This window comes from Macrobrachium nipponense, chromosome 44 (genome assembly GCF_015104395.2).
Source record: "Macrobrachium nipponense isolate FS-2020 chromosome 44, ASM1510439v2, whole genome shotgun sequence".
NCBI lineage: Eukaryota > Metazoa > Arthropoda > Malacostraca > Decapoda > Palaemonidae > Macrobrachium > Macrobrachium nipponense.
In genome coordinates this window covers 10,592,281-10,619,647 of record NC_087221.1, presented here as the reverse complement: position 1 = coordinate 10,619,647, position 27,367 = coordinate 10,592,281, and the positions used below count along the sequence as shown (strand labels likewise).

Sequence of the window (27,367 nt, the reverse complement as noted above, 5' to 3'; positions counted from 1 at the left end):
TGACATCAGGGGCTTGAGCGCTTTTTTGGCATTTAAGAAGAATATGTCTGTGGAGAGAATTCTGAAAGCTGGTATTTGGCAACGCTAAACAACTTTAACTTCTTTTTATTTAAAAGATGTTGCCCATAGATCCTTGGACACTTTTTCCTTGGGTCCAGTGGTGGCGGCCCAGCAAGTGGTATAGCTCATCCGGTGCCCCTGGCGGCTCAGTTTGTGTCTAGTCTAAGATGAAGGTATGAAAGTAGAATGAATGAGATGACTGGTCTTTCTTCTTTACTACTTTCTTTCTACTCCTTTACCTACGGGCAGTATGAAGGAGAGTACCATCATGAGTTGGAACGGACTAGATGCAGGTGAGTTGGTCAGCCATACTGTAAAGATAATCTAGAGTATACAGTGGTCGCGCCGTATTCACGGGGGATGTGTACCAGACCCCCCCATGAATAGTTAGAATCCGCGAATAGTTGGAACCCCTATAAAAATGCTTAAAACCTCCTATTTTGTTAGTTGAAACTCAGGAAAAAAACACTAAAACTGTTCATACCTGGTTTTTTTAATAGTTTTATCACTAAAAGTGAATTTTATGATGAAATTGACAAAAAAAAAAACTGGAATTTGTGCTTATTTCTCATAGAAAAATACCACGAATAGGTGAATTTTCTGCGAATAATGGGGGAAATGGAAATGTTCCCGAGAGAAATCCGCAAATGTATGAGTCTGCGGATCTGGAGAATGCGAATAGGGTGGGTCCACTGTAGTATACTTTTCAGTAGCAACACACACCTCTCGGTAATAGGGAAAGAGAGGGGTGATAATAGAACCAGATACAAGGGACAGGAGTGGTTTAGGAGCATGGAGAGTTCTCCATCTTCCGTAATGTAATAAACCATGGCATCGTACGAGCACCCAGTGAGGGAAACCAATAGATTCTCATATATCTTTGGTTCAAGGGTTAATAGTCCATTGTCTTAGAATACACCTACTATTTGGAAATGGATAAAGGTGGCAAACTCCCAGTCAGTTATAGAGACTTACCTCTGACCAATAAGTAAGTCCATCCTAATGTTAACCCTTAAACGCCGACTGGACGTATTTTACGTCGACATTTTTTGTCTCTCGGGTGCCGACTGGACGTATTTTACGTCGACATACAAAAGTTTTTTTAAAAATTCGCGGAAAAATACTTTTAGGCCTACCAGCCGAAAACTCTTGAATCACGCGCCTTGGGGGATGCTGGGAGTTCACGCAAGTGCGAATTTCTTTCTTGCCGCACTAAAAAGTATCTGTGACACATCTCGAAAACTATTTCGTCACTTTGACATAATTTTTTTACCATTTTAAATTAGCCGTTATATGTAGTATTATATATGAAAATGTGCGCATTTTTATGTAGAATACAGCAAAAAAAATACTCATGATTGTAGCTTTTATCAGTTTTGAGATATTTTCATATAAATAACGATAAGTGCCAAAATTTCAACCTTCGGTCAACTTTGACTCTACCGAAATGGTCGAAAAACACAATTGTAAGCTAAAACTCTTATATTTTAGTAATATTCAATCATTTACCTTAATTTTGCAACTAATTGGAAGTCTCTAGCACAATATTTCGATTTATGGTGAATTTATGAAAAAACGTTTTCCTTACGTCCTCGCAGTAACTCTTCCGAAAAAAATCATACATGGGATTGTGGTAATGTTTGCACCATTTTAAATTAGCCGTTACATAAAGTTTTATATATGAAAATATGCGCAATTTTATGTATAATACAACAAAAAATAGTTGAAGGTTGTAGCTTTTTTCATTTTTGAAATATTTGCATATAAATCACGATAAATAGAAAAAAAACCACGTTCGGTCAAATTTGACTCTACCGAAATGGTCGAAAAACGCAATTGTAAGATAAAATCTTACAGTCTAGTAATATTCAGTCATTTATCTTCATCGTGAAACAAATTCGAAGTCTCTAGCACAATATTTAAATTTATGGTGAATTTAAAAAAAAAAACTTTAAAAAAACTTCCCTCCGCGCGCGGATTCTCCGCCACAAATCTCCGAAATGCGTAAGTCCCATTCTCGGAATATTTGCTCCGTTTCATATTAGGCATTTCATAGAGTTTTATATATGAAAATGTGCGCAATTTCATGTAAAATAAAACTAAAAATATTTGAAAGTTGTAGCTTTTCTTATTTCCGAAATAATTGCATATAAAAAAATATATATAAAAAAAATTCTACATTCGGTCAACTTTAACTCGTCAGATATGGTCGAAAACTGCATTTGTAAGCTAATATTCTTACAGTATAGTAATATTCAATCATTTGTCTTCATTTTGAAAGAAATTGGAAGTCTCTAGGACAATATTTAGATTTATGGTGAATTTTTGAAAAAATTATTTGTTTACGTCTGCGCGTTACGAATTCATGCATTATTTTGTGAAAATATTTTCTCTGTGTTGCTTTTATCGTTTTACAATGTGTTATATACCAAAATGATTGCAATTTAGTGTACATTACAACGAAAAAAAAATTAACTTGTTACCTTTAACCGTTTTGCGCACAGCGCGATTTAAATACAATTATATATGAAATTTCGTTTTTGCGCTATCATATATCGCATTATTTATATATGATAATGATAATTTTTTTCAGTTCTGATGGTTGCATACTAAACTTCAGGCAATGACAAAAAAAGGAGCCAAAACTGAACTCTTAATCTTAAAAACTAAGCGCGCTGTGATTTTTTGACAAAAATATTTTTTCCGCTTCCTCGCTCACTCTGAAACGTCTCCGGCACACGGGAGACATTTTTTTTTTACCGCTTCGGCGGTTTAAGGGTTAAGATCGAAGGTTAGTTTCATATATGAACAAATGACAAATTTTTAACCAATTTGTATTTCTCATAACTAACAAGGTCTTAAAAGATAAAGGCCCACCTCTAACCACCCCTCTAGCAGTCTAAACTGGGTTGGAAGAGTAACTGGCTGGTCACGGGACACCGAGGGCATTCTGGGTACTACATACCCCGTGACCTGGTATAAATGCTAATAGTCCCTGGATCTCACAAGTTTAATTTTAATTCTACCGGTTTCCAGCTTGGCGCCAGTATTATCCTAATGTTAAGACCTCAGGTTTGTTAGTTATGGAAAATACAAATTGGTTAAAAATTTGTAATTTTTTTGTGTAGGATGGAGTAACATTAGTATTACAATCGATATGAGAGAGAGAGAGAGAGAGAGAGAGAGAGAGAGAGAGAGAGAGAGAGAGAGAATTGCCCCAGTCAGGTTGTTACACTGATAGATATCCACTTGCAAAAGTCGAATAATAGTTGTACTATTGAGAATAATGATAATTTAAATAAAACATGTTTTACTGTAATCATATTGCATGTATCATTGTATTACATTATAAGAACAAAGTGATGATGCACCATATGCATTCTAGGTTTGTTTACAGTCTCAGATGATTGCATTTTACCGATATCATCACTGTCTTATGTTGTTGAATGGAACTTAATTCTGAGATACAGTGGTACCTCGAGATACGAAATTAATCCGTTCCAAGACGGCCTTTGTATTATGAGTTTTTCGTATCTTGGAACACATTTTACATGTAAAATGGCTAATCCGTTCCAAACCCTCCAAAAACACCCCAGTAAATTATATTTCCAGGCCTAAAACACATGTTCTAGGGTTACGACGGAAGAAATATGTCTCCAAAAAGGCAAAATACTGTACATACTTGAGTAATATTCAACTGCATGTAATGTTCAACCCCATTTTTACTGCATATATTAGGACTTTAGCATATGTCCCTTAGCAATAAGCCTAGCCTATGTTAGCGGTTGCTACTGTAGCCTAGTCTATGATTCTGACATCTAAACCTAAGAGCTAAAAGCTTAGAATATGCCAATAAAATGTATAAATAATCAGTATGTACTCATTTCAAATAATTATTAATTAATCATTAACTATAATACACAAACAAAGAAAAAACAAACCTTCCAATCGATTGTTTACATTCTTACGAGTATCGAACGAGCGCCAAGCAATCATTTTTCCTAGCACACAGTAAGCCATAAATTGTCATTAATATCTCTCTTCAACTAATGAAACCACCAAACAGTATACTAACCATTCATTTTCTTATTCTTTATTCTATCTTTACCTACCTAATGGAGATACTGAGTTATGACAGCTGTAATGAAACATACGTAATACGTAACGTAATAATAAACAGAGAAGAATTCTAAAAAATATCCTATTTGTTGGCAGACTGATTTATTTTATATTTTCTGATATCTAATTCACAATTTTTTTATTAAATGTATTGCATGTACTCATTTCAAATAATTATTAAGTAACCATTAACTATAATAAACAAACAAAATAAAAAGCTTCCAAACGTCTGTTTACATCCAGCACTTACTAGTATCGAACGATCGCCAAGCAATCACTTTTACACAGTAAGCCATAAATTTTCATTATCTCTCTTCAACTACTGAAACTACCAAACAGTATGATAACCATTCATTTCTATTCTTTATTCTATCTTTACCTAATGTTTTTTTTTTTATTAAATGTATTGCATGAATAAGTTTTTCAATTTACAGCAACCTTTTACCAATAGAATACTTAAAGCACAAGGGGTAGATGCTGACCAATAGGAGAGCAGGACCGTATGGGGTGACTAGCATCAGGAACCAATGGAGAGCGGGAGGATTGTGGCGAGTTTACTCAGTTGGCGGCGCGGGAGTTTTAAAATTGTTCTCGTGGTCCAGGCGAATCTCGGGACTTTACAGCAACAACCTTTCGTATCTTGAAAACTTTTCGTATGTAGAGCAGTAAAATTTTTCGCATTGGCTTTCGTATCTTGAGTTTTTCGTAAGTAGAGCCTTTCGTATCTTGAGGTACTACTGTACATATATTCCTTTCGTAAATGATCAAAGTTGGGTTTAATAAAGCAGAGTCAAGTATATGTTTTACGTACAGAGGGTCTTGGTGAAGGGAAACCATTGTTTTGTTCATGTTTCGTCGCCAATCTCAAACAACCGCTAATAATAATACAATGAATGATAATTATTGTACACAATTATCGTTCCTATGACTGAATTGTTCAAAGCAGTTACAAACTACTTTACGTGCTGCCTCACTTGATGTTTGCTGTGTTTTGTTATATAAGCATTGGGGAACATTAAAATAGAAAGTGTCATAAAATCATTTTAGAAAAGGATTTGTATGATATCAACGACGAAGCCAAAGTTGACTCTCCATAACCAGACTGGAATCCCTGTGATGGTGGCACATGTGACCAATCTTGGGATATATATAAGAAACTTTTAATGAAAAATTATTATGTAATCCTAAATGTTATTAGTACTACTGAATTACACTACCTCTCTCTCTCTCTCTCTCTCTCTCTCTCTCTCTCTCTCTCTCTCTCTCTCTCTCTCTCTCTCTCTCTCTCTCTCTCTCATGTATGTTTATGTGTTTTGTAGTATGATAAATAAATGATTTATCTAATAACTATTTTTCAAATATTAATAAGATTAATAAAAGAAATAGCAATTCCCAAATCTTTGAGAAAGGAGGGCGGGGTAGTAAATGACAGTTTGATATACTATTGGTGGAGGGGAAGGAGTCATACGGAGTTATTCTCTCTCTCTCTCTCTCTCTCTCTCTCTCTCTCTCTCTCTCTCTCTCTCTCTCTCTCTCTCTCTCTCTCTCTCTGTTATTGGTTATACATGTATAATTTCAATGGTAAAATGTTTAAGATGACTTTGAAATTATATTGATGATATAATCTCAAAGATTAATACAATAATATGATAATAATTTAAGGTATATTTGAAGTAGGATGTTATTAAATCCTTAATGGATGGATTGCTCTTCGGGAGTACTAGTAGTAATAACAGGTTTGCGGTTGTGGACAGATTGATCCTGTAGATAAACAATATTAAGCGCCATCGATTGGGAAAGAGGTGCCAATAATTCTAGAGCCCATAAATTCAAGATGGCCAAGACTTCAGTTCTGCTTCTGACCTCTAGTGGGAATGTATTGCGTATCTGTCTCACGTGATGTCTTTTTACTCATAAATATACCAAGGGGTTGCTGTTGGTTTTTGTTCTTGTCTTTTATGATAGTATGTCGGTTGTATGTGTAATCTTACAAAGAAAAATATTAGAAAAAACATGTAAAAATATAAAAGTTACTGAATCTTCGTTCTTGGTAAATTTACGAAAATATTTTTCAACAAATATGCTAAGAATTTGTCACGGATTTTATTTTTTATCTGTTTTGATACGTATCTGTAGGCTAACCTCGGCCTCAGTGCTGTAGCCTAACCACCAGCATCCATAAAGATTCACTTTATGAAATAAAATTATAATAAAGGTAATAAAACCATTTTACCATTATATTATTAGAAAATCTTCATCACAAATTGCCTATTTGAAGAATAATTTGAAATCAATGAAAGAAACTTTTATCTATGCGATCCCAGCTGAGAAAATGTTAACATCGAGTTGCGGTTGCACTGACAACAACCTATATCTTTTGGTAACCTTTAAGAAATTTCAAAGGTAGTGTAATTACAGTAGTAATAACATTTATGATAACATAATACAGGCAGTCCCCAGGTTACGACGGTCTCGGCTTTCGACGTTCCGAGGTTACGACGCTTTTCAATTATATTCATCAGACATTATTTCTAGGGTTACGACGCATGTTCCAGGGTTACGACGCTTGCAACGCTCATCTGGCAGATGAAATATGACACCAAAAATGCAAAATAATCAATATTTGAAGGTTTTTTTTTTTATGGAAAATGCCATAAGAATGCAGTTTACAATGTTTTCAATGCACCCAAAAGCATTAAAAGTAAGGTTTTCTTAGGATTTTTGACGATGTTCCGGCTTACAACGATTTTCGGCTTACGACGTGTCTCAAGAACGGAACCCCCGTCGTAACCCAGGGACTGCCTGTATTCATTTTTCATTAAAGGTTTCTCATACATATCACAAGATTGATCACATGTACCACCACCATCCTAGGGATTCATTCAGTCTGGTTCTGGCGAGTCGACTTCGGCTTCGTCGTCGATATACAAATCATCATTAGTACCATTCATGGCATTTTTAAAATGATTTTATGACACTGTTTTCATGTTCCCTCCATACTTTTATGTTAAACGCAGCAAACATCAAGTGAGGCAGCACTCAAAGCTGTTTGTAATTTAAAGTTGTAACTGTTTCGAACAATTCAGGCATATGAACGATGATTGTTTACAATTATTACTGTTTATTATTGTAGTATTATTAGCGGTTGTTTGAGAATGGCGACAAAACGTAAACAAAACAGTGGTTACCCTTTACCACGACCTTATGTATGAAAAACTTATAGACTTGGCTTTGTTAAACCCAACTTTGATCATTTACGTAAGGAATGGATGTATCTCTGAATTAAGTTCCATTCAGCAACTAAAGACAGTGATGATGTCGGTAAAACACGATCAGCTGAGACTGTAAACAAACCTAGAATGCAAATGGGTGCATCATTGTTTTGGTCTTATAATGTAATACAATAATACATGTAATATGATTACTGTAAAACATGTTTTATTTAAATTATCATTATTCTCAATACAACTATTATTCGACTTTTGCAAGTGGATATCTATCAGTGTAACAACCTGACAAAGGCAATTCTCTCTCTCTCATCTCTCCTCCTCTCTGCTCTCCCTCTCTCTCTCTCTCTCTCTCTCTCTCTCTCTCTCTCTCTCTCTCTCTCATCGATTGTAATACTAATGATATTCCTCCATCCTCCACTACAAATTCCGGTTTTTAGAATTCTGAATGAAGCGATTATTGTAAACATGTATTGGCATAAGTATATCTTACTTTTACCAGACCACTGAGCTGATTAGAAGCTCTCCTAGGGCTGGCCCGAATTATCAGATATTTCTACGTGGCTAGGAACCAATTGGTCACCTAGCAACAGGACCTACAGCTTATTGTAGGATCCGAACCACGTTATACGGAGAAATGAATGTCTATCACCAGAAATAAATTCCTCTAATTCTGCGTTGGCCGAGCCGAAAATCAAACTTTGGACCATCGGATTGGTAGCTGAGCGTGAAAACCACTTGTCCAACGAGGAACTATGTACGTATTGGTATAAACAAGCGAATTGAGAAACATCTGATTGCTGATGTCATTTACTGTAACTTTCGAGCGTTTAAGAGCTCTGTTAGAATTGCTAAACCCTGCCCATTCTCAATGGTGGCTTCCATAAGTAAAAATAAAATAAATTTGTTTTCATTTCTCATGCAGTGGAGATCTCAAGAATTCTGAATACTAGTAAATTAAAACTGCAGGTTATATCTGCAGGTGAATAAAACTAATAATGGCCAGGTGGCAGTGATGGTCAGAACTGTAGAAATCACACCTACTTAAATGATTATACAATGAAGTAATATGTGCATTTTTTCAACCAAACTTCGTTATGATAAAAGGTATCTCCGCATTATATCTTTCCTAACAAATAATGGTAATGAAGATATCAATAATACTCAAATCAGCCTAGATTTTGAGAATGTAAACAATTTCAAATGCAAATGATGTACATTACGATGTTTATATTCTGTAACACAGTAACAATATGATTATAGTAATACTGTACTAATTGGATACAACAAGCAAAACAATCTTTATTCAAGTCATCATCATTATTATTATAGTTGTACTTTTTAAATTTTGTAAATAATCACTTTTCTCCAAAAAAAATTTCAATTTGTAATTTATAAGTCGTCCTATACAGATATGAGATAAATTCGTCTTATACGCGGAAATATACGTTAGTCATTTTCAACTTCTCATGGAAGGTAGGGAAAATTTTTCATAATTTTTTTTCTTTCACCATGTGCATTTGCATATCTTCCTCTTTCCATTGATGTGTTTTTTTCATAAATTGGCTGACTTCAAAGTTTACCCGGCCTGAGGAGCTGCATATTGATATACTTACTCGTCCAGTAAGGGTTAAGGTATACATTTGGTATTTGAACTTTAAAGATAGGCATTTATAAGCATTTTTACAGGCGGTTCTAAGTATTCGTGGGTTTTAACTATTGGCGGGGGTTCTGGTACGCATCCCCCACGAATACTGGGGTCCACTGTATAGGAAGAGTAGACAAAGCTATGTGATATATGCTTGCACAAGGGTGAGTTTATAGATCTTTTCCTAGATCTTTTCCTAACTTGTGCAACACACAAGCTATACTCTATCACTCTTAAAAATATTTCAGAATAAGATTTTGGAGCAAAGACAATATAGAAATTTAATACCAGAAATATTTATATCTTATATCGACGTGTGCTTCTGTTTATTGGTTACAATTTAGTTTGATACAGTAAAAAGATGCTTAGAAAAGCAACAGTTATTGAATAGAATCATAATCAAGGAGTATTATATGTAAAACATATATGCTATGACAGCTTTATCTGCTTAGAATAGATAAAGTAAAAACTAATGTTCCTTTATAGAGCACCTACTGCTCTCTCTTGCTCTAAGCTGGAGGTAGAACTGAAGTTGTTTGATGCCTTTTTTACATGCACTTTTTAAAAAATATCAGTGTAATCTATTTCACAGCTTAATCTCTTTTTTTGGGAAAAAATTACAAGCACACAGTAACAAAGTAAATTCTGTGACAGTTGGAATGTTTATGCCATGATGTGTGAACACAGGATTTTATATAGGCTAACCAGTAATTTTAAGGGCAACTTGTTAGTCTGGCATTTTTGCTCCATTACCCAGTCAGTTCTGTTGAGCCTGGACTATGGGACTTGTACTGTAATACTCAATTTTGTACATGAGACTTACCCAGTAATTATATAGCTATAGTTTCCAACATTCAGCAGCCCAATTCAAATTCGTGGGTAGCGCTTCAATTGTTCAGTGTAGACATACAGTGCGATCCCCCAATGGCAATATACTAGGAACAACTTAGCAAAGCACTTCATTCTGTTTCCTGCTGTGTTTGACTAAACATCAAGTGCTTACAGCAGCTTGTTCTTATTTTCCGGTTATATCACCAGATTTCAGTATAGTTACTCAACCACTGAATGCATTCATAGCCTTCAAGCAAGATGAGTCATGTCCTTTGTTTTATTCAGATTATCATCAAGCCGGATATTTTTATTCTCCAGCAATAGTCCTTGAATGTAACTCTATTCAATTAGGCCTAATACTTTTGCATATAAGTTTTACTTACTGGGCGTATGCTATGTGCAAGTCATTGGTTAATAATTGCATTAAGCATGATTTTACATCATTCCTTGAGGCCAAGCTTTTGTGTTTAGATTTTGTGTATTGGCCATTGGTCATTAGCCTGACTCTGGTAAATAATTACCTTAAAATAATTCTTGAATGTTATTCCCTTCTTGTATCTTAGAACCTTTGCATTTATTATTTACTTACCGGGATTAGGCTACATACAAGTCACCAGTTTATAATTACCTTAAAATTAATTCATGAATGTTAATAATTCCCTTAGGTTATACCTTGCTTTTGGGATTTTGTTTACCAGCCATTGACTATTACTCACAAACCACCAGTAACTATACTGTAGTAACCTTAAAATAATTTGGGAATGTTGAGACATTCTTCTAGGCTAAACAGTAGCATTGGGCCAATACATTTTGTTTAACACGCTTGCGACACTCATCACTTTCCTTTGCAGAGACTGAAAGTGTGGAGGTTGAAAATTATTAACCCTTTAACGCCGATTGGACGTATTAAACTTCTATATAAATTGTCTGTTGGGTGTCGATTGGACGTATGGTACGTCGATATAAAAAGTTTTTTTTAGAAATTCACGGAAAAATAGTTATAGGCCTACTAGGTGAAAACTTTTGAATCACGTGCCTTGGGGGATGTTGGGAGCTCACGGATCAAGGCGTTGTTTTGTTTACAATCGTTACCCAGGCGTGCAAGCGCGAATTTCTTTCTTCTCGCACTAAAAAGTATCAGCGACACATCTCAGAAATTATTTCGTCACTTTTGACATAATTTTTGCACCATTTTATATTAGCCGTTACATGGAGTATTATATATGAAAATGTGCACAATTTTATGTAGAATACAAACAAAAAACAACTCATGGTTGTAGCTTTTATCATTTTTGAAATATTTTCATATAAATAACGATAAGTGCCAACATTTCAACCTTCGGTCAACTTTGACTACCGAAATGGTAGCAAAACGCAATTGTAAGCTAAAACTCTTATATTCTAGTAATATTCAATCATTTACCTTCATTTTGCAACAAATTGGAAGTCTTTAGCACAATATTTTGATTTATGGTGAATTTATGAAAAAGCTTTTTCCTTACGTCCGCACGGTAACTCTTCTGAAAAAATCATAAATTTTTTTGTCCGATTGTCGTAATGTTTGCACCATTTTAAATTAGCCATTACATAAAGTTTTATATATGAAAATGTGCACAATTTCACGTAGAATACATCTAAAAACAACCCATGGTTGTAGCTTTTATCAGTTTTGAAATATTTTCATATAAATAACGATAAGTGCCAAAATTTCAACCTTTGGTCAATTTTGACTCGACCGAAATGGTTGAAAAACGCAATTGTAAGCTAAAACTATTACATTCTAGTAATATTCAATCATTTACCTTTATTTTGCAACAAATTGGAAGTCTCTAGCACAATATTTGGATTTATGGTGAATTTATGAAATAAACTTTTTCCTTACGTCCGCGCGGTAACTCTTCCTAAAAAATCATAAATTTTTTTGTCCGATTGTCGTAATGTTTGCACCATTTTAAATTAGCCGTTACATAAAGTTTTATATATGAAAATGAGTGCAATTTCATGAAGAATACAACTAAAAACAACCAATGGTTGTAGCGTTTATCAGTTTTGAAATATTTTCATATATATAACGATAAATAGAAAAAATTTGTCCTTTGGTCAACTTTAACTCGACCGAAATGGTAGAAAACTGCAATTGTAAGCTACAACACTTACAGTCTAGTAATATTCAATCAATTACCTTCATTTTGCAACAAACGGGAAGTCTCTAGCGCAATATTTCGATTTATGGTGAATTTTTGAAAACACCTTTTTTTTTTACGTCCGCGCGTTACGAGTTCATGCATCATTTTGTGATAATATTTTCTCTGTGTTACCTTTATCATTTTTACAATGTGTTGTATACCAAACTGATTGCAATTTAGTGTACAATACAACGGAAAAAAATTAACTCATTAGCTTTAACCGTTTTGCTCACAGCACAATTTGAATACAATTATATATGAAATTTTTTTTTGCGCTATCATATATCCCATTATTTATATATGATAATTATATTTTTTTTCATTTCTGATGGTTGCATACTAACCTTCACGCAATGACAAAAAAGGAGCCAAAAATGAACTCTTAATCTTGAAAACTAAGCGTGCGATTTAAAAAAAAAAAATTCCGCTTCGGCGCTCACTCCCAGACCTCGCCGGCATACGGGAGACGATTTTTACTATACCCCTTCGGCGTTAAAGGGTTATATGCATGTCTGAATATATGAAAGGCTGATGTATTCATATATTATGAATGTTTCAAGCCTTGATGCCAGTATCCATTATATGATATACAGTAATACCCCGAACTTATGCGATTCGATTTGCACGAATTCAAAATAGCGCAAACTTTTCATCAGAACCTAACTAATTATCATACACGAGTTCTTCACAATAGCGCAAACATCATTTTGTGAAGCCCCCAGAAGTACTGCAAAACCCTGCAAAAGTCTTTAATTTATTCTGCAAATTTTTACATTTTAAAGCTTTTCTGTATAAAATAATTATTAAATAATTATTAAAAATGTATTTTTTAAATTTTTGTACATGCAGAAATATGCAGTTAGTGCATATATGTACTGTTATAAGGTGTGATACCCACTCACAAAGTTACTGCCCTTTTCAAAGATGGTATCCCTTCAGAGACTGTAATTTCTGAAGTATGTACGTACTAATATAGTACAATTGGTATAAGTTTTTGTGCTTTTAAGTGTAAAATCAGTACAGAGATTTTGTGTATGCTATTTATATTTTTGAAAATAATACAAAGGCAGTTGGTAATTCAGTATCAGCCACTTTATAAGAACTCCATGATCAACTAGTAAAACAGCAGAGTTGTCGTTCTGTGAAAATACTTTCTTAACCTTGGAGAAAAGTGCTGGTACAATCTGTATGTACTATATTACGTAATTACAGTACATACAATTAATGTACTTTCAGAATGTGATCCCATTTGCACTTTCTAAAGATGATACCCCTCCATAGTTTTACCTACATGACCTCTCTCTCTCTCTCTCTCTCTCTCTCTCTCTCTCTCTCTCTCTCTCTCTCTTCTCTACTCTCTCTCTCTCTCTCTCTCTCTCTCTCTCTCTCTCTCTCTCTCTTTCATAGTTAGCTTTCACACTAGTTCATGGTTTTAAATGTATTTAATTTTACCTTCACTCTCAGCAAACATTACATATGTAAATAATGTCTTCTTTATTGGATTTGATTGTATGACTTTGTTATGACTAACTTATGAATTTTACCTAGTATACATACAAAAGTGGATATGTATGTACTTAGTAGTTACTGTAACTATTTTTATGCCAACCAGTTATTCCTTTTTTAAGGGTAATGTATTAAACTAACTTTTAAATCAAATTACAGTAACTTTAATTTCATTTCAAAGTTAGCTTAATACTTAGGGAGCATGATTAGGGTCATCTTTAGTCTAACTTTTAAATCAAATTACAGTAACTTTAATTTCATTTCAAAGTTAGCTTAATACTTAGGGAGCATGATTAGGGCCATCTTTAGTGTTCAAACTCTAGAAGTAAGCATTTATTAGGAATTTCAGAGACCGTGCCAAACTTACAATAAACTTCCCCTTGCATGAGGGGGTCTGGAACCTAACCTCGCGTAAGTTCGGGCTATTACTGTATATAAAGTATGTAGCTAGTAATCGATTATTTATCAATTATTTTCATGAAAGTAATCAGTAACCGAGATTACCAGATGTGCCGATGTCTCTCATCTCGCCTTCTGTCTGTTGTCTACCGACTCCCTTCGCCTCCCAAACCAAACGCCAATTCTCTCCTATTACTTCTCTGATCTTTGTCATTTGCTCCCACACCTGGCTCCATCGCTTCCTTCCTCTGCTTTTGCCAGCTTTTCGATTATCATGAATTACCAATGTAACTGAAGTGTTGTGCAGTTGAGCAGGTGGCTACTTGTCCCTCGATTCGCTTAGACAAAGGTCACTATCCCACTCCCCCACACCTGGGAGAAGACATACCTGAGGTCCAAGGGAGGTATGGGGGTTACATACAGGTAGTCATTCCTTCAGTCGAACCTGTTGCTTCTTGGTTCCAGGTATCAACACACAGATGCTGGAAAGGTGTCTTTCTGGATGTGTCTTGAGGAGATGACTATCAGGCCCCTCGGATCTCTTAGATTGAAGTCACTGTCCTGCTCCTTCTCATGGCCAACAACTGCCTAGGAGAGGACATATAGGTAGTTGAAGGGAGTCTGAGGGGGTTCCCCCCCAGTAGTTGCCCCCTCGGTCGAACCTGTTGCTTTTCCCAGGTATCGTCAGACAGCCATTGAAAAGGCATCTTGTTGGATGTGTAGTGAGGAGGGTTTTTCCCCCCCCTCGGTCGAACCTGTCATGAGTATATAGGTTTCAACCGAATGCCGTTGAAAAGGCGTATCTTAGTGTACAGTTGTCCTATTCCAGTGGTTCGTCACCTAGCAGATCACGTCGATGGTGTGATTCTTTGGTCTCAAGACCTCTGACGAGGTATTATTCAGTCAATGAAGATTCGTATCCTTGCAGGCATGTTTGTCCGACTCCTCACAGTCAATGTTCGACTCGAGACTCAGCTGAGTTGACTCACAATCAATGTTCGATACTCACAATCGATGTTCGACTCGTGACTCAGCTGATCCAACTCTTCAGTCGATTTTTGACTCGCGACTTGGCTGATGCAACTCTCAATCAATGTTCGACTCGCATCTTGGTTGTTCCAACTCTCAGTCGATTTTCAACTCACAACTCGGCTGATGCGATTCACAATCAATGTTTGATTTGCATCTTAGCTGTTCCGACTCTGTCAATTTTCGACTCACAACTCAGCTGATGCAACTCACAATCGATGTTCGACTCACAACTCAGCTGATTCAACTTTCAGTCGATTTTTGACTCATGACCCAGCTGATACAACTGAAGGGAGTCCAATGGGGGTTTTTTTCCCCGTCGGTCAAACTTGTCATTCTTTATTAAGTTTCGACTGAATGCCACTGGAAAGGCATTTAGCAAGTGGTGCTCAGCAGGCATCAGATTAAAGGACGGTTACTTATTTTACCTAGTTAGTATATTGAACGCCCTGTGCTAGCGCCTAGACGTTGGAAGCATTATACGCGACTTTTTGCTTCTGATAGCCATTCCTCTCCCAGGCGATCGCAGCTAGGTGTGCCCACTGGCTTGCCTTCACAATGCTGTTAAAGGTGGAGACACAGACTTGTCCTCTGAAAGCAAAGTGAGTTAGAATTCTGCTCCTGCGTTTGTATATTTGAGCCTTCTCAAATACTTTTGTCATAGACGCTTATCAGAATAGTACCGATTCTCACGATGAGCTCCAGGTATTAGTGCCTAGCCGCTCGAATCTCTCGTATCTCTCTCGTATCAGGCGTTTTTTTTTTTTTTAAGCGTAGTCCTCGTACAGGCGCTCTGTGCCAAATGAGACGTCCACTCCCTTGCTTCAGCTTGCTCGGCGTATTCTGCGCCTGACCTGGCACCAGCTGTTGGAAGTCTGGCGCTGCCTGTTGGATGCCCGAAGACAGTCTCTCCTCATTCATCTTCTTCGACACTAGAGGATCTTTAGTTAGTCACCATTCGTACAGGAAGTTTCGATCACTAAGACAGACTCGTGGCGAGAAATGGCAAGTTCTCACGAACTTTTGGTGCAGTCAACTCCACTTGACTCGAGCATTCCCACAATCGAACCAGTTGTAGGTAGAGAGAATGCTTTGTTTGGTGGGTGAAACCCTCTGTTCTCCCTTCAAGAAGCATCTTTTTTGCTTAGGCAAATACGTTTCCCTAAGTCTATGGTTTGCTATCATCACCGGAAGTTGATGGCGTGAATTATCACCTGCTCCCGCTAGCTCCGAGAAGAGAGGCCAAGAACAGTCATCCTCTCTTTTTTCCTTCTACTTCCTGGGTTACAGAAATCTACAGATTACACTCCCCAGAGTTTGGATACGAGAGGCTGTGTTCCTGGTTCGATCTTTGGATCTCTCTGGTGTTCCCATTTTTGGAGGAGAACCAGTTTGGCATGAACAAGTCATCATTAGTGCCCTGTTTTTGCCGTAGAAGCTTTCCTTTAAGATAACTTCCCCTTTGCTCTCTTCATTATATAATGGAGGAGGTCGGCTTCCAGTCCTTATTCCTTTTCTCTTCGAAGTGAAGAATTAGGCCAACGCTCAACAGGAGCTGTAGATATACGCACTTGTATATTCTCCTCACGACATACATCTGTTATCAGTTGTACCGTTCGAGTACAGGCGTGTACATGTAAGTTAATTCTTCTTGTGTGTGACCGAGACATAAATAGTATCATCTCTTAATTTCCTGAAACTCAGGACAGCCTTTCTGATAAGACTAGTGGTATTGTTTAGACTAGATTATGATAAGACTAGTGGTATTGTTTTGGCAACATCACCACAGGGTTGGCATTTTCACCGAACAAGGGGTATTTTTCTTTCACTCTTGTTTCGGTTTACATATAGGTGATGGAGGGTATCTGTTGTACGCTCGATAGCTCTACAAGATGAAGGCATTTCAAGGCGGAATGTGCTACCAGGCAACGCAGCCTCAGAGACAAGTGAGGAGCAGAGTTCTGCCTTCTCACTGAGTTCTTGTTCGTTGTAGTATTGTTTCTCCTCTGTCAAGGGTTAACTTCTAATTCAGGTCTCTGCCTGGCCATCAGAGACTTAAGTCTCTGGTTGGCTCTGGATTCTCGCTTATGGTTGATATTTTGTGCTCCGCAGTTGCCATTGCGAGGATCTTGGACAGAGATGTCTTATTAGACTCATTGTTTCTTTCAGTTTGCCATCGTACAACAGAAATCTGTAAGTCTTTTGCTTCGTCGCAAATGATTTTTCGGACAAACGCCGCGTTTTTGTGTTTTCCATATTCTTTTTTCTAATTGGTAAAGTGTTCAATTAATAGTTTTCACCCCAAATTGAAGTGAGGTTGAAAGACGTAGCCTGATAACTCCGCTGCCAGTGTGAAGAGAAGAGTTCTTCCCTGAACCTGTCTCTTCCTCTGTCTAAACGTTTTGTCTTTAGTTTATATGGACTTCTTGTTTAAGATGGTGTTGTCAAGTGTTTTTTGGCTTACTTTGCAGTGATGCTAAGGATGTAAGAACAGTCTTTACTTCCTTAGTTTTCAGGTGTTATCTGCCATCGAGCTACCGGATGCGTAAGCAATCTGTGCTTAATGTATTTTTATATGTAGGTTTAAAAAAAAAAAAAAAAAAAAAAATTGTCGAAAATTTTCAGTACCTTGAGACCATTTTTAGTGACTGGCATGGCATCGCAGAAGGAAGCTCTGGATATTCTCCTATTATCTCTTCACCTTTATAGCAAGGTGCTGAGTTTGGAGAGTCAGAGGGTACAGCATACCTGGAGCACCCACCACTCTCAGTGGATGGGTCTTGATTTTATTTCAGTGTAAGTGTCAGTGTTTTCTGATTGTTTTATTTTGATGCTACGCCAAGGGCAAGGGTGGGCACCTATCATACTTTGATGCTACGCCCAGGGCAAGGGCAGGCACCAATCATACTTTGCTAGGCACAGGAGCATTCCCCTCGCTGCAAAGTTTCCCCTAGGTAGGAGGTGACCCTTGGCTGTACCGCCACGCCACTACGAGTTAAGATGAGTGCCAACCAGAGGCAGTGTTCATCTGCCTAGCTCTCTTAACTAATAGGAACAACGAGCATTGTTTTTTCAATACTAGCAACTTTGTATTTTCAAATTCATTACATGACATAATGCTTTGGAGTAGAATATGTCCATGACCCCACCTCCTTTCAGTGTGGAGTCAGCTATATAATTACTGGGTCAATCTCATTTACAAAAATGGTATTTTTATGATAAAATAAGGTTTTGTATATACTTACCCAGTAATTATATGATTAGAGCCCACCCGCCTCCCCTCTGATGGACAATATGCATGAAACAGATTGAAGCGCTTTTCCAAGTTGTTCCCAGTATTGCCGTTGGGGGACGGCACTGTATGTCTACACAGAACAGTCGAAGCGCTACCCACAAAATTTGAATTAGGCTGCCAAACGTTGGAAACTACAGCTATATAATTACTGGGTAAATATATACAAAACCTTATTTTATTATGAAAAATATCATTTTTAAAACTTATACTTTTATCATTTCCAACTATATGGAAATGCAAGGCAGTTGTAACATTGTTCCATAAAATGTCATTCTCTGTTTCAGGTACTTATGTCTACAAAAGAAAGTAGAAGCCTCAGAAGTATTCGAAACATATACGAAAAAGCATCCCAACATAACTAAGCAACGTGGACCACCATTTCTTCTGCCCCTACTCAATTTCTTGTGGCTTCTATTATCAGCAATAGAAACGTATGTATAGTAGTAACTTGAAGTAAAGTTTCATTTGTGAAAAAATTCGAAAGAATCTGATTTTTGCAGGAATGTGGAGAGATATGTGTCTAGTATCACCAAATAAAAGTTAGTGTATCAGGGGTGGGCAACATTTTTTCAGCCTCCTTTATCATCACACATTAATGGCCAAAGTAGAAGCATTTTTTACCAAAAAAATGGTTAAACGAAAAAACTTGGAAATTGCTAATGATATGAAAGTAAGGCATAAAAGAACAAAAGTTGAAATCATAGAAACATCCAATGCTTCAGTCCCTATCTCAAGATATCTAATACTAGTTTGGCTGCTTAGGCTGTTCAGAATTTGAATGATGTCAGATTTAATATTTCTTTCTCTTCATCTGGAAAACTCTGTCATAGAATTTGAGATATGAAGTTAAAAGTCACATCACATGATGTATTTGGATATTCTGCATCTTTTTCTTCGATGAACTTTTTTTCTTAAGAATGACCATTTTGCAGTTACGTAAAGAACACAAAATTTTTTTTGTTTTATGAATAAAATTTTAATTGCAATATTAGTATGATTTGAGGTATGAAGTTGAAATTCAAAACCCATGCATTTTGATATTCTGCATCTTTTTTTCTGTGAACTTTTTTCCTAAAAATGACTGTTTTGTAGTTACATAAAGAACACTATGTTTTCTTTTTATTTTGAGATGAATAAAAGTTTAATTGCAATAGTTCATATATAATTTGAGGTTTAAAGTGACATCACATGATGTATTTTAATATTCTGCATCTTTTTTTCTTCTATGAACTTCTTTCGTATGAATGACCGTTTGTAGTTATGTACAGAATGCTACATTTTTCTTTATTTTTTTTTTTGAATGAAATTGGGATACAATAAATTTCAATTACAATATGTATATCCTGTATAATTTGAGGTATGAAGTTAGGTCACATCAGATAATGTATTTTGATATTTTGCATTTTTTTTCTATGAAATTCTTTCCTTTGAACGACCGTGTTGTAGTTACGTAAAGAAAGCTACATTTTTGTATATGCAATTTATCATTAATTAAATAGCTATAGTTTCTAACTAAACGGCAGCTAAGATTTGAAAATCACAGTAGCAGTCTTTTTTGTTTTGGGGAAGAAAGGAACAACTTGGCTAAGATCCAATGATTTTGTTTCTGCTTTGGTCGATCTGCAGCCGGTGGTTTGAAATTCCTGTCGGATACCTGTGGCTCACTAATTTTTGAAGTACAGTTTCCTGTTGGTATCCTTTTGCCTAGAATTTTGTTTAAAGACTTTTTCCTCATGTTTTGACTGGAAAGTTTTTGTTTTTTGACTTGAGAAATTTTCCGACTTTGATAATGTCGTCAACTCGTTATTGCATGAATCACAAATTGTGTTGACTTCTTTAAAGTATGAATCACATACAATTTGCACTTCATGCAGGGGTCAAATTTGTTCACCATCATTATCGTGTAAGGAATGCATATACATATGGAGATATTAAACAATGGAAAGTTTCTGTCTTATTTAAATAAACTAGAAAGGGATAGAAAGAGAAAGGCTAAGCTTGGACATGACAGACAAATACTAGTCAAGATAACAATTTTGACCTACTTATCTCTTTGCCAGTGATGTCTCCTATTCCTTCCCCAGTGTTAACACCACAACCTTTACCCGACTCCCTCTTTAACGTCCCCGATGCCATTGCTGAATTAGAGTCAAAGTTGGAGTTGAAATTCTACAACAAGTTTAGTATGTATTATATTAAGAGTCTATGGCCCAATTAGGTTCTTCATTTAGAGCCCTAATGGAGAAGGTAAGTATTCAAGGTGGTGATAGTACAAGTGAAGTGTTAGTGGAAGAGCTGCCAATCCGTCCTGCTGACTCTCATAGGTAAAGGTCTCTGGCACACTCCCCTGAACCTGGGAGAAGCCATACCGGAAGCCCAAGGGAGGTCAGTGGGGTCTGACCATGGGTAGTTGGCCCCTCAGACACACCTTTTGCATCCTAGGGCATCACAGACAGCCATTGGAAAGGCGTCTTTAAAGAAGTGTCGAAACTTTCATCAAGCTCTGAAGCTTCCAGTCCAGAGATTAGGCACCAGTGGTGCTTTTAAGGAAAAGTCTAGGCTGCTGAAAAGGCCATTGCTGGAAGCGCCTGCTTCCCATCAGGTGCCTTCTAAGAAGTTTAAAGGCATTCCTGTGGTGCAAGATTGACCTTCTTGCTGTTTCTGGTATTTTCCAGAACGTTTTTCTTCTGTTTATGAGGAGAATAGACCTTTCAAATAAATTAAGAGAGCTCCTTTCATTAAGCGCCTACATTTGTTAAACCTTGCGAACTTCCAGTTGCACATGGACATTTTATCCCTGTTCAGCACCCAGTAGCGCCTGAATACGCCACGGCTGTGAAGCGCCCAGAAGTGCCCATTAATTCCTCGTATCAGGGGCTTTCTGTAGCGTCTTGAGCGCCCATTGGGCCCACTCCACTAGAGTTGATTGAGTTACCTGTTGTGCTTGATTCTTCTCGAGCGGATCAGTGCCCTCAGGCTGTGTCAGTGACAATAGATCCTTCCCTGGATCCGATTAAGAAGAAGTTGAACAACATTTTCAACTTTTTAAGAAACCTACGGCTGCATCTCGCCCGAGTTTGAACGCTTCACCTCTCCCAACTTCAGACACTCCACCTTGCACGACTTCAGTCGCTGTACTTCACATGACTTCAAACTTACTTTTGTCTCCAATTTCTTCAGCAGAGGAAGAAGCTCCTCAAGAAGCAGAAGAGGACTCTCCTTCCTCAGCACATGGGTTGCTTCTTCTTCATTCGCGTTCTCCGGATTCGCGGACTCGCGCATTCGCCGATTTCTCTTTGGATCATTTCCCCTTATTATTCGCAGAAAATTCATCTATTTGCGGTATTTTTCTATGAGAAATATCCACAAATTCATGTTCTTTTGTTTATCAATTTCATCATAAAATGTATTTTTTTGTGATAAAACTATTAAAAAACCAGGTATTAAAATTTTAACTGGGTTTTTCTTGAGTTTTAACTAACAAAATGGGAGGTTTTAAGCATTTTTATAGAGATTCCAACTATTCGCGGGTTCTAACTATTTGCGGTGGGGTCTGGTATGTATCTCCTGCGAATAGGGGGGAGGGGGACCACTGTACCTCCTTCAGATATATTCTACGTCTTTTAAGAAGGCTATCAGAGAAGCAAATGATTGGCTTTCGATAAAGAGAGAGGAAGGGAAGGCCAGCTTTACCTTTCCGCCAGCAAGAGTATCTCAAAGGAGATATTTTTGTTATGCCACTAGAGAAGCTCCCTCTTTGGGTGTGGCTGCCTCTGCCCAAGGGAACTTCTTGGTTCTCATAAATCCTTCTAGAAGATCGGCCTTTTCCTCGGCTAAAGTGGTGTTTTCGTGAGCAGAAATATACCAGTTATTGCGTAACCTGTTAAAGGTTTTTGAAGTGAGCAGTTTTATGGACTGGGGAGTAGGCATTTTGGCCACAAAGACTCAAGACTGCCCTCATTTTCCTCCTAAGTTAGTGGCAGATATGCTTAGCATTCTCTCCTGCTGATTCAAGGGATTCAGAGATAGTGCTCATGAGTTAACCTCCCTTTTGACTTTGGGAATTCTTAAAAATAGAGAACTATGGATCTAATTCATTGCGAAGGGAGTCACTTCTACTCAGAAGTTCACTCTTTTGTTCTCTCCCTTAAGTTCGTTCACACGGCGTTTTTAACCACACAGTGGGATATGGGCAGTTGATGGTTCAATGTTAGTTTGTGGAATCGTTCACACGTAACAGTGGTGTACTGCGGTGGTTTCCAATATGCCGCGGTAGCAAGATTCCCCTCGGCAATGCAGCGTTGCCAGACGTGTCAAGATACATACAAGTGAATTACATCATTCACACAGTGGTGAACAGAGGTTTTTGAGGACAGCAGGCGCCATCATTGGCTGTGTGTCAGCCAGGAAGAAAAGAGATTGTGCTTTACCATAGTGTGTGTGACTCACATTCACACACGCTATTTCATCACTGTCAGTGTCAAATGTTAACTATGGAGACGAATCATTTTGATACCGATTTATTCATAAATAGAATTAATAAATGCATGGCATTATTTTCCAGGGAAATAGTCATTTGATTTATATATAGAACACATTTCCTTCAATGAAACTGATTATGATAAAGGACTCGCCTTAATGTTATGACAAATTTTTGTTCTGGGCAGATGGAATCCCTCATCAAGGTGTTGATTTTCAGTATGTCTACCTTAATTAGGTGTAACATAGACATTCTAAAATAAAAAAAAAAATTTCTATACTCTCTTAAAGATGGGTACAATGTTACAAATAAACCAAAGGTCTGTCTTCATGTAAAACTGGGTGTACTATCGTGGCCTTGGTACTACCCAATGCCGTCTTTGGCGCTGTTTGCACTGATTCAGTCTGCGATTCAACAGTCAAAGCAAGCTATTTCTTCCACGTCCATTACCGCACGGTGGCTGCTGCGGTCAAAAACGCTTTGTGTAAACGATTACAGCATTAGACGAGTGGTGGCCACCTTGATTAAAAACGCCCTGTGTAAACTTATCTTTAGTCAAGGATTCTCTGTTCCCACAAGACACTGTGAACAACATTGGCTTGTCCTTGCATAGAAAATCCACACAGGATCTTTTAACTCAAAATTCAGAATGTTAACCAACCATTCCATTCGGGCATCCATTCACCAGGAGGACTGGATGGTATCAATAGCTATGTAGGATGCATATTTCCATGTCCCCATTCACCCTTCATCAAGGAAATATCTAATGTTTGTGCTCCAGGACTGAGTCTTCCAGTTTCGAGCTTTGTGCTTCGGATTATCAACTGCCCCGCAAGTCTTCACGCACATTCTCGCTCCCCTAGCAGATTGGCTTCATTTGCTGGGGATCAAAATCACCCGGTTTGTTCCAACGCCGTATACTTACCTTGAACTACTTTCGTAGGAGAATCCTGGATGTTAATCCAGTACTGACCAGAAAATTTCGGTTATTCCTCTACACCTAGGCCAGGTATATTCCCCGAGGGTCGAAGACCATGTGACCTCTTGACCTGAGCCCCATTTCTTTCCTGGTCACCATCTCGTTCACATGCCAGCTTGTCATCTATTTATCGGCCCATTTTCCTTTGTTTTCTTGTGTCCTTTGTGTGTTAGTTTTTTCCTCCATTGTGTGAATGTGTTTCTAACTTGGAAATACAGCAACATCGTTACCCTGGACCTGAGGGCAGGGCGTGTGGGGCCTTTCTTTCTCCTGTAAAGATTGACTCTCACACGTTGTGCAACAAGTGCTGTGGCCGTCCTTGTTCCTGGGATTTAACATGCGAAGATTGCCTATCTTGGACGGACCACCAGTGGGATCTAGCTTCCACCAAGAGGAAAAAGAAGAATAGATCGCCCACTAAGAAGTGCCCTGTGGAGGTTCCTCGTAGCAGGAGTGGCAGCCAAGGGTCCAGTGGTCCTACTCCTTCTCCTGCGCCCCTGCCGAAGTCGCCAACTCCTCTGCCAGAGTATTCCCATCCCCTCCCAGCGAGGAGACCTAGATGAATCCGTTGCCGGGCCCCTGCCCAGTGTGTGGTCTGAGGAGTCTTTTTACGTCTTTTTACCCTTAACAGGTTGTACCTCATGGGGACAACATCATCCTGAAGGAGTGTTGGTCCTGTTGTAGCCTGCAGGACGTCCTACTGATGGATGCCCTGGTTGCAGCCGTTGCGGGAGGAGTCGAGTGCGTTCTTCCTCCTCCTCCCCGTACGCTAGGTCCCCGAGGGCTGCACCCAAGTTCGTTGCTCCCATGACGGTTCCACAAGCGGGGTGCTTCACTCGGCCACAAGTTGTTCCCTCTGCTGTCACAGTGGATCCCGACCCAGTTCCAGTGGCCCATTTGGCGTCTACATGGACCAGGCGGGCTCCCACCAGTAGTGATCCTCCGCTCCCGCCAGTAGTGATCCTCTGCTCCTGCCAGTAGTGATCCTCTGCTCCTGCTCAATTGGTTGCTCCTTTCCTCCTCAAGGGAAGTCTTGGAGGAGCCGAGGGATGAGCTCCTAGCCTTCTGCGCTAGCCTGGCCATTGTCCTGTATTGGGAAAAGTCCCATCTGGTTCCAACCACCAGGATGGTGTACCTGGGGATGGACCTGGACATGGCGAGGGCCAGAGCCTTCCCGTCAGAGGACAGGCTGTCCAATCTTCAGAACATAGCACGCCCCTTCCTAGACCTCTCACCCCACCCAGTAAGGGATGGCAGAGGCTTCTGGGCCATCTCATCTCTTTGGAGAAACTGGTGCCCCAAGGCAGATTGAAATTGAGGCCCGAAGTAGTGGCAGAACTGATTGGGATGTGGGGCTCACCTCCCCTGAACCTGTTTGCAACAAGCCTGAATGCCAAGCTTCTGGTTTTCTGCCCCCTGGTCCCCAACCCAGCAGCAGCCTGGGAGGACGCGTTCCAACACCCGTGGGACGGCCTGGACTTGTATGCATGCCCTCCCTTCGGGTTGCTCAGGCAGGTCCTCATCCGGCTGAAGAGCTCAAAGGAAATGCTCATGACCTTAGTAGCCCCCATGTGGCCAGACAGGGAGTGGTTCCTGGACCTCCTGGCCCTAACCGTTCTAGGCCCTTGGGAATTTCCCCTCAGGCTGGACCTTCTAAGGCAACCCCACTTCGAGAGGTACCACGAAGGCCTGCCAGCCCTGTCCCTTTATGGGTGGAGACTATCAAGTGACTGTTGAGCAAGGAGGGCTTCTCCCGAAGGGTTGCCTCTTAGATGTCGGAGTATGTGAGGAAGTCTTTCGCAGCCTTCTACCAGACCAAGTGGAAAGTTTTTGTGGCCTGGTGTAGCGAGCAGGGCGTCAAGCCCCTGCAGGCCAAGGTTCCCCACATAGCGGATTTCCTGGTACACCTGAGGCTTGACAAAGGCCTCTCCATAGCTGCCGTGAAGGGAGTCAGGGCCCCCTGGGTCAAGTCTTCCTCCTGAAGGGAATGGAATAGATCTGGGGAACTCCAGACACTGTCGATGCTCATTAGGAGTTTCGAGCAAGAATACCTCCCCAGCTCCGTGAGGGCCCCGCAGTGGGATGTAGCAAGGGTACTAGACACTCTTAGGAAGTTGCTGTTTGAGCCTCTCAAGGACATCTTAGATAGAGAGCTGACACTCAAGACGGCATTCCAGCTGGCCTTAGCCTCCACCAAGAGAGGGTAGGGGAACTGCATGGATTTTCGTACAGTCTCCCACTTGAAAGGGTGGAAGGACCTCACCTTTCAGTATGTGCTATCCTTTGTGGCTAAGACCCAGAACCCCTCGGTTTTGAACAATAGGTTCTCGGAATTCTCAATCCCAGCCTTACTGAGGTTGGAAGATCCTAGGGACCACCTCTTGTGCCCGGTCCGGGCGGTGAGGAAGTACCTCAGTAGGACAGCCCTGTTTAGGCCAGGGATTAGGAACCTGTTAGTTACCTTAGGCCGAGAGAAGAAGACGATCTTTAAGAACATCATCATCATCTCCTTCTGGTTGAGGGAGACCATCAGGAGGGCCTCTGAAAGGACAGGACTTCCTCCCCCACAGGGTGCCAAGCCCCACAACATTGGAGGTATTGGGGCCTTTCTGTCATTCTCTAAGAACCTTGCAGTCAGTCAAGTCCTAAGGGCCAGGGTGTGGCACAGGCAGTCCACCTTTACAGCCCACTACCTTAACCCTTAAACGCTGACTGGACGTATTTTACGTCGAGATAAATTGTCTGTCGGGTGCCGACTGGACGTATTTTACGTCGACATACGAAAGTTTTTTTTAAATTCGCGGAAAAATACTTATAGGCCTACCAGCCTAAAACTTTTGAATCATGCGCCTTGGGGGATGCTGGGAGTTCACGGATCAAGGCCTTGTTTTGTTTTGAAGCGTGACCCAGGTGCGCATGCGCGATATCCCTTCTTCTCGCTCCAGCCAGCATCAGTAGCGCACCATCCGAGAGCGATCTTTCGTGAAAAGCGTGTTTTTCTGGACTTGTGCGAGACTTTGAGCATTTGTATTGCTACAGGACATTCATAGATATGTCTCAACGACGTGTGAACCGTGAAAGGCGCGTTTTACCCATCGGAAGGGATCGTGTAAGGCGAGTTTTGGACCTGGATGCTGGTGAGGGGCCAAGCACCCAGCATGACCCCGCGCCTCAAGGCCGTTCTGTGCGGCCACGTGTGGCTGAAAGGGTTTCAGGAACACATCGTATGCCTTTGGTTACCCCTAGGAAGCATGTGGGCGTCCTTAGGGGCATTCGTAGGCATTTGGGAGGCCTCCAACCAAGGGACATAGACGAGTATCTTTCTGAGCTTGATCGGGAACATGTCGCAAGTCCTCATTTTGATGGCGGATGGTCATCGAGTGATGAGGACATCAGTCCCGATGAAAGTGAGGATGAATATATGCCCCCAATGTCCGTTCGAGGCTCACATCCCGAAAGTGAGCTCGAATTCAGTGGGTTCAGTGCTTACGAGGGGGAATCTGAGGAGGAGGGGGAGGGTGGGGATACGGGCTCAAGTTTTATCACAGAGGACGATACAGAAAGTGAGGGCCTAAGTGAGGGTGATGGGCCAACGGGGGGGGGTAGTG

The 27,367-nt window shown here is 39.3% G+C and overlaps 1 protein-coding gene across 1 annotated transcript in view; it reads left to right on the top strand.

Moving 5' to 3' along the window:
* Positions 1–27,367, top strand: part of LOC135204024 (Golgi to ER traffic protein 4 homolog) — a 204,423-nt gene that overhangs the window by 133,935 nt on the left and 43,121 nt on the right. The window contains exon 6 of the mRNA XM_064233959.1: positions 18,585–18,731. Coding sequence (XP_064090029.1) covers positions 18,585–18,731 — 147 coding nt within the window. The remainder of the gene's footprint in view (positions 1–18,584; positions 18,732–27,367) is intronic.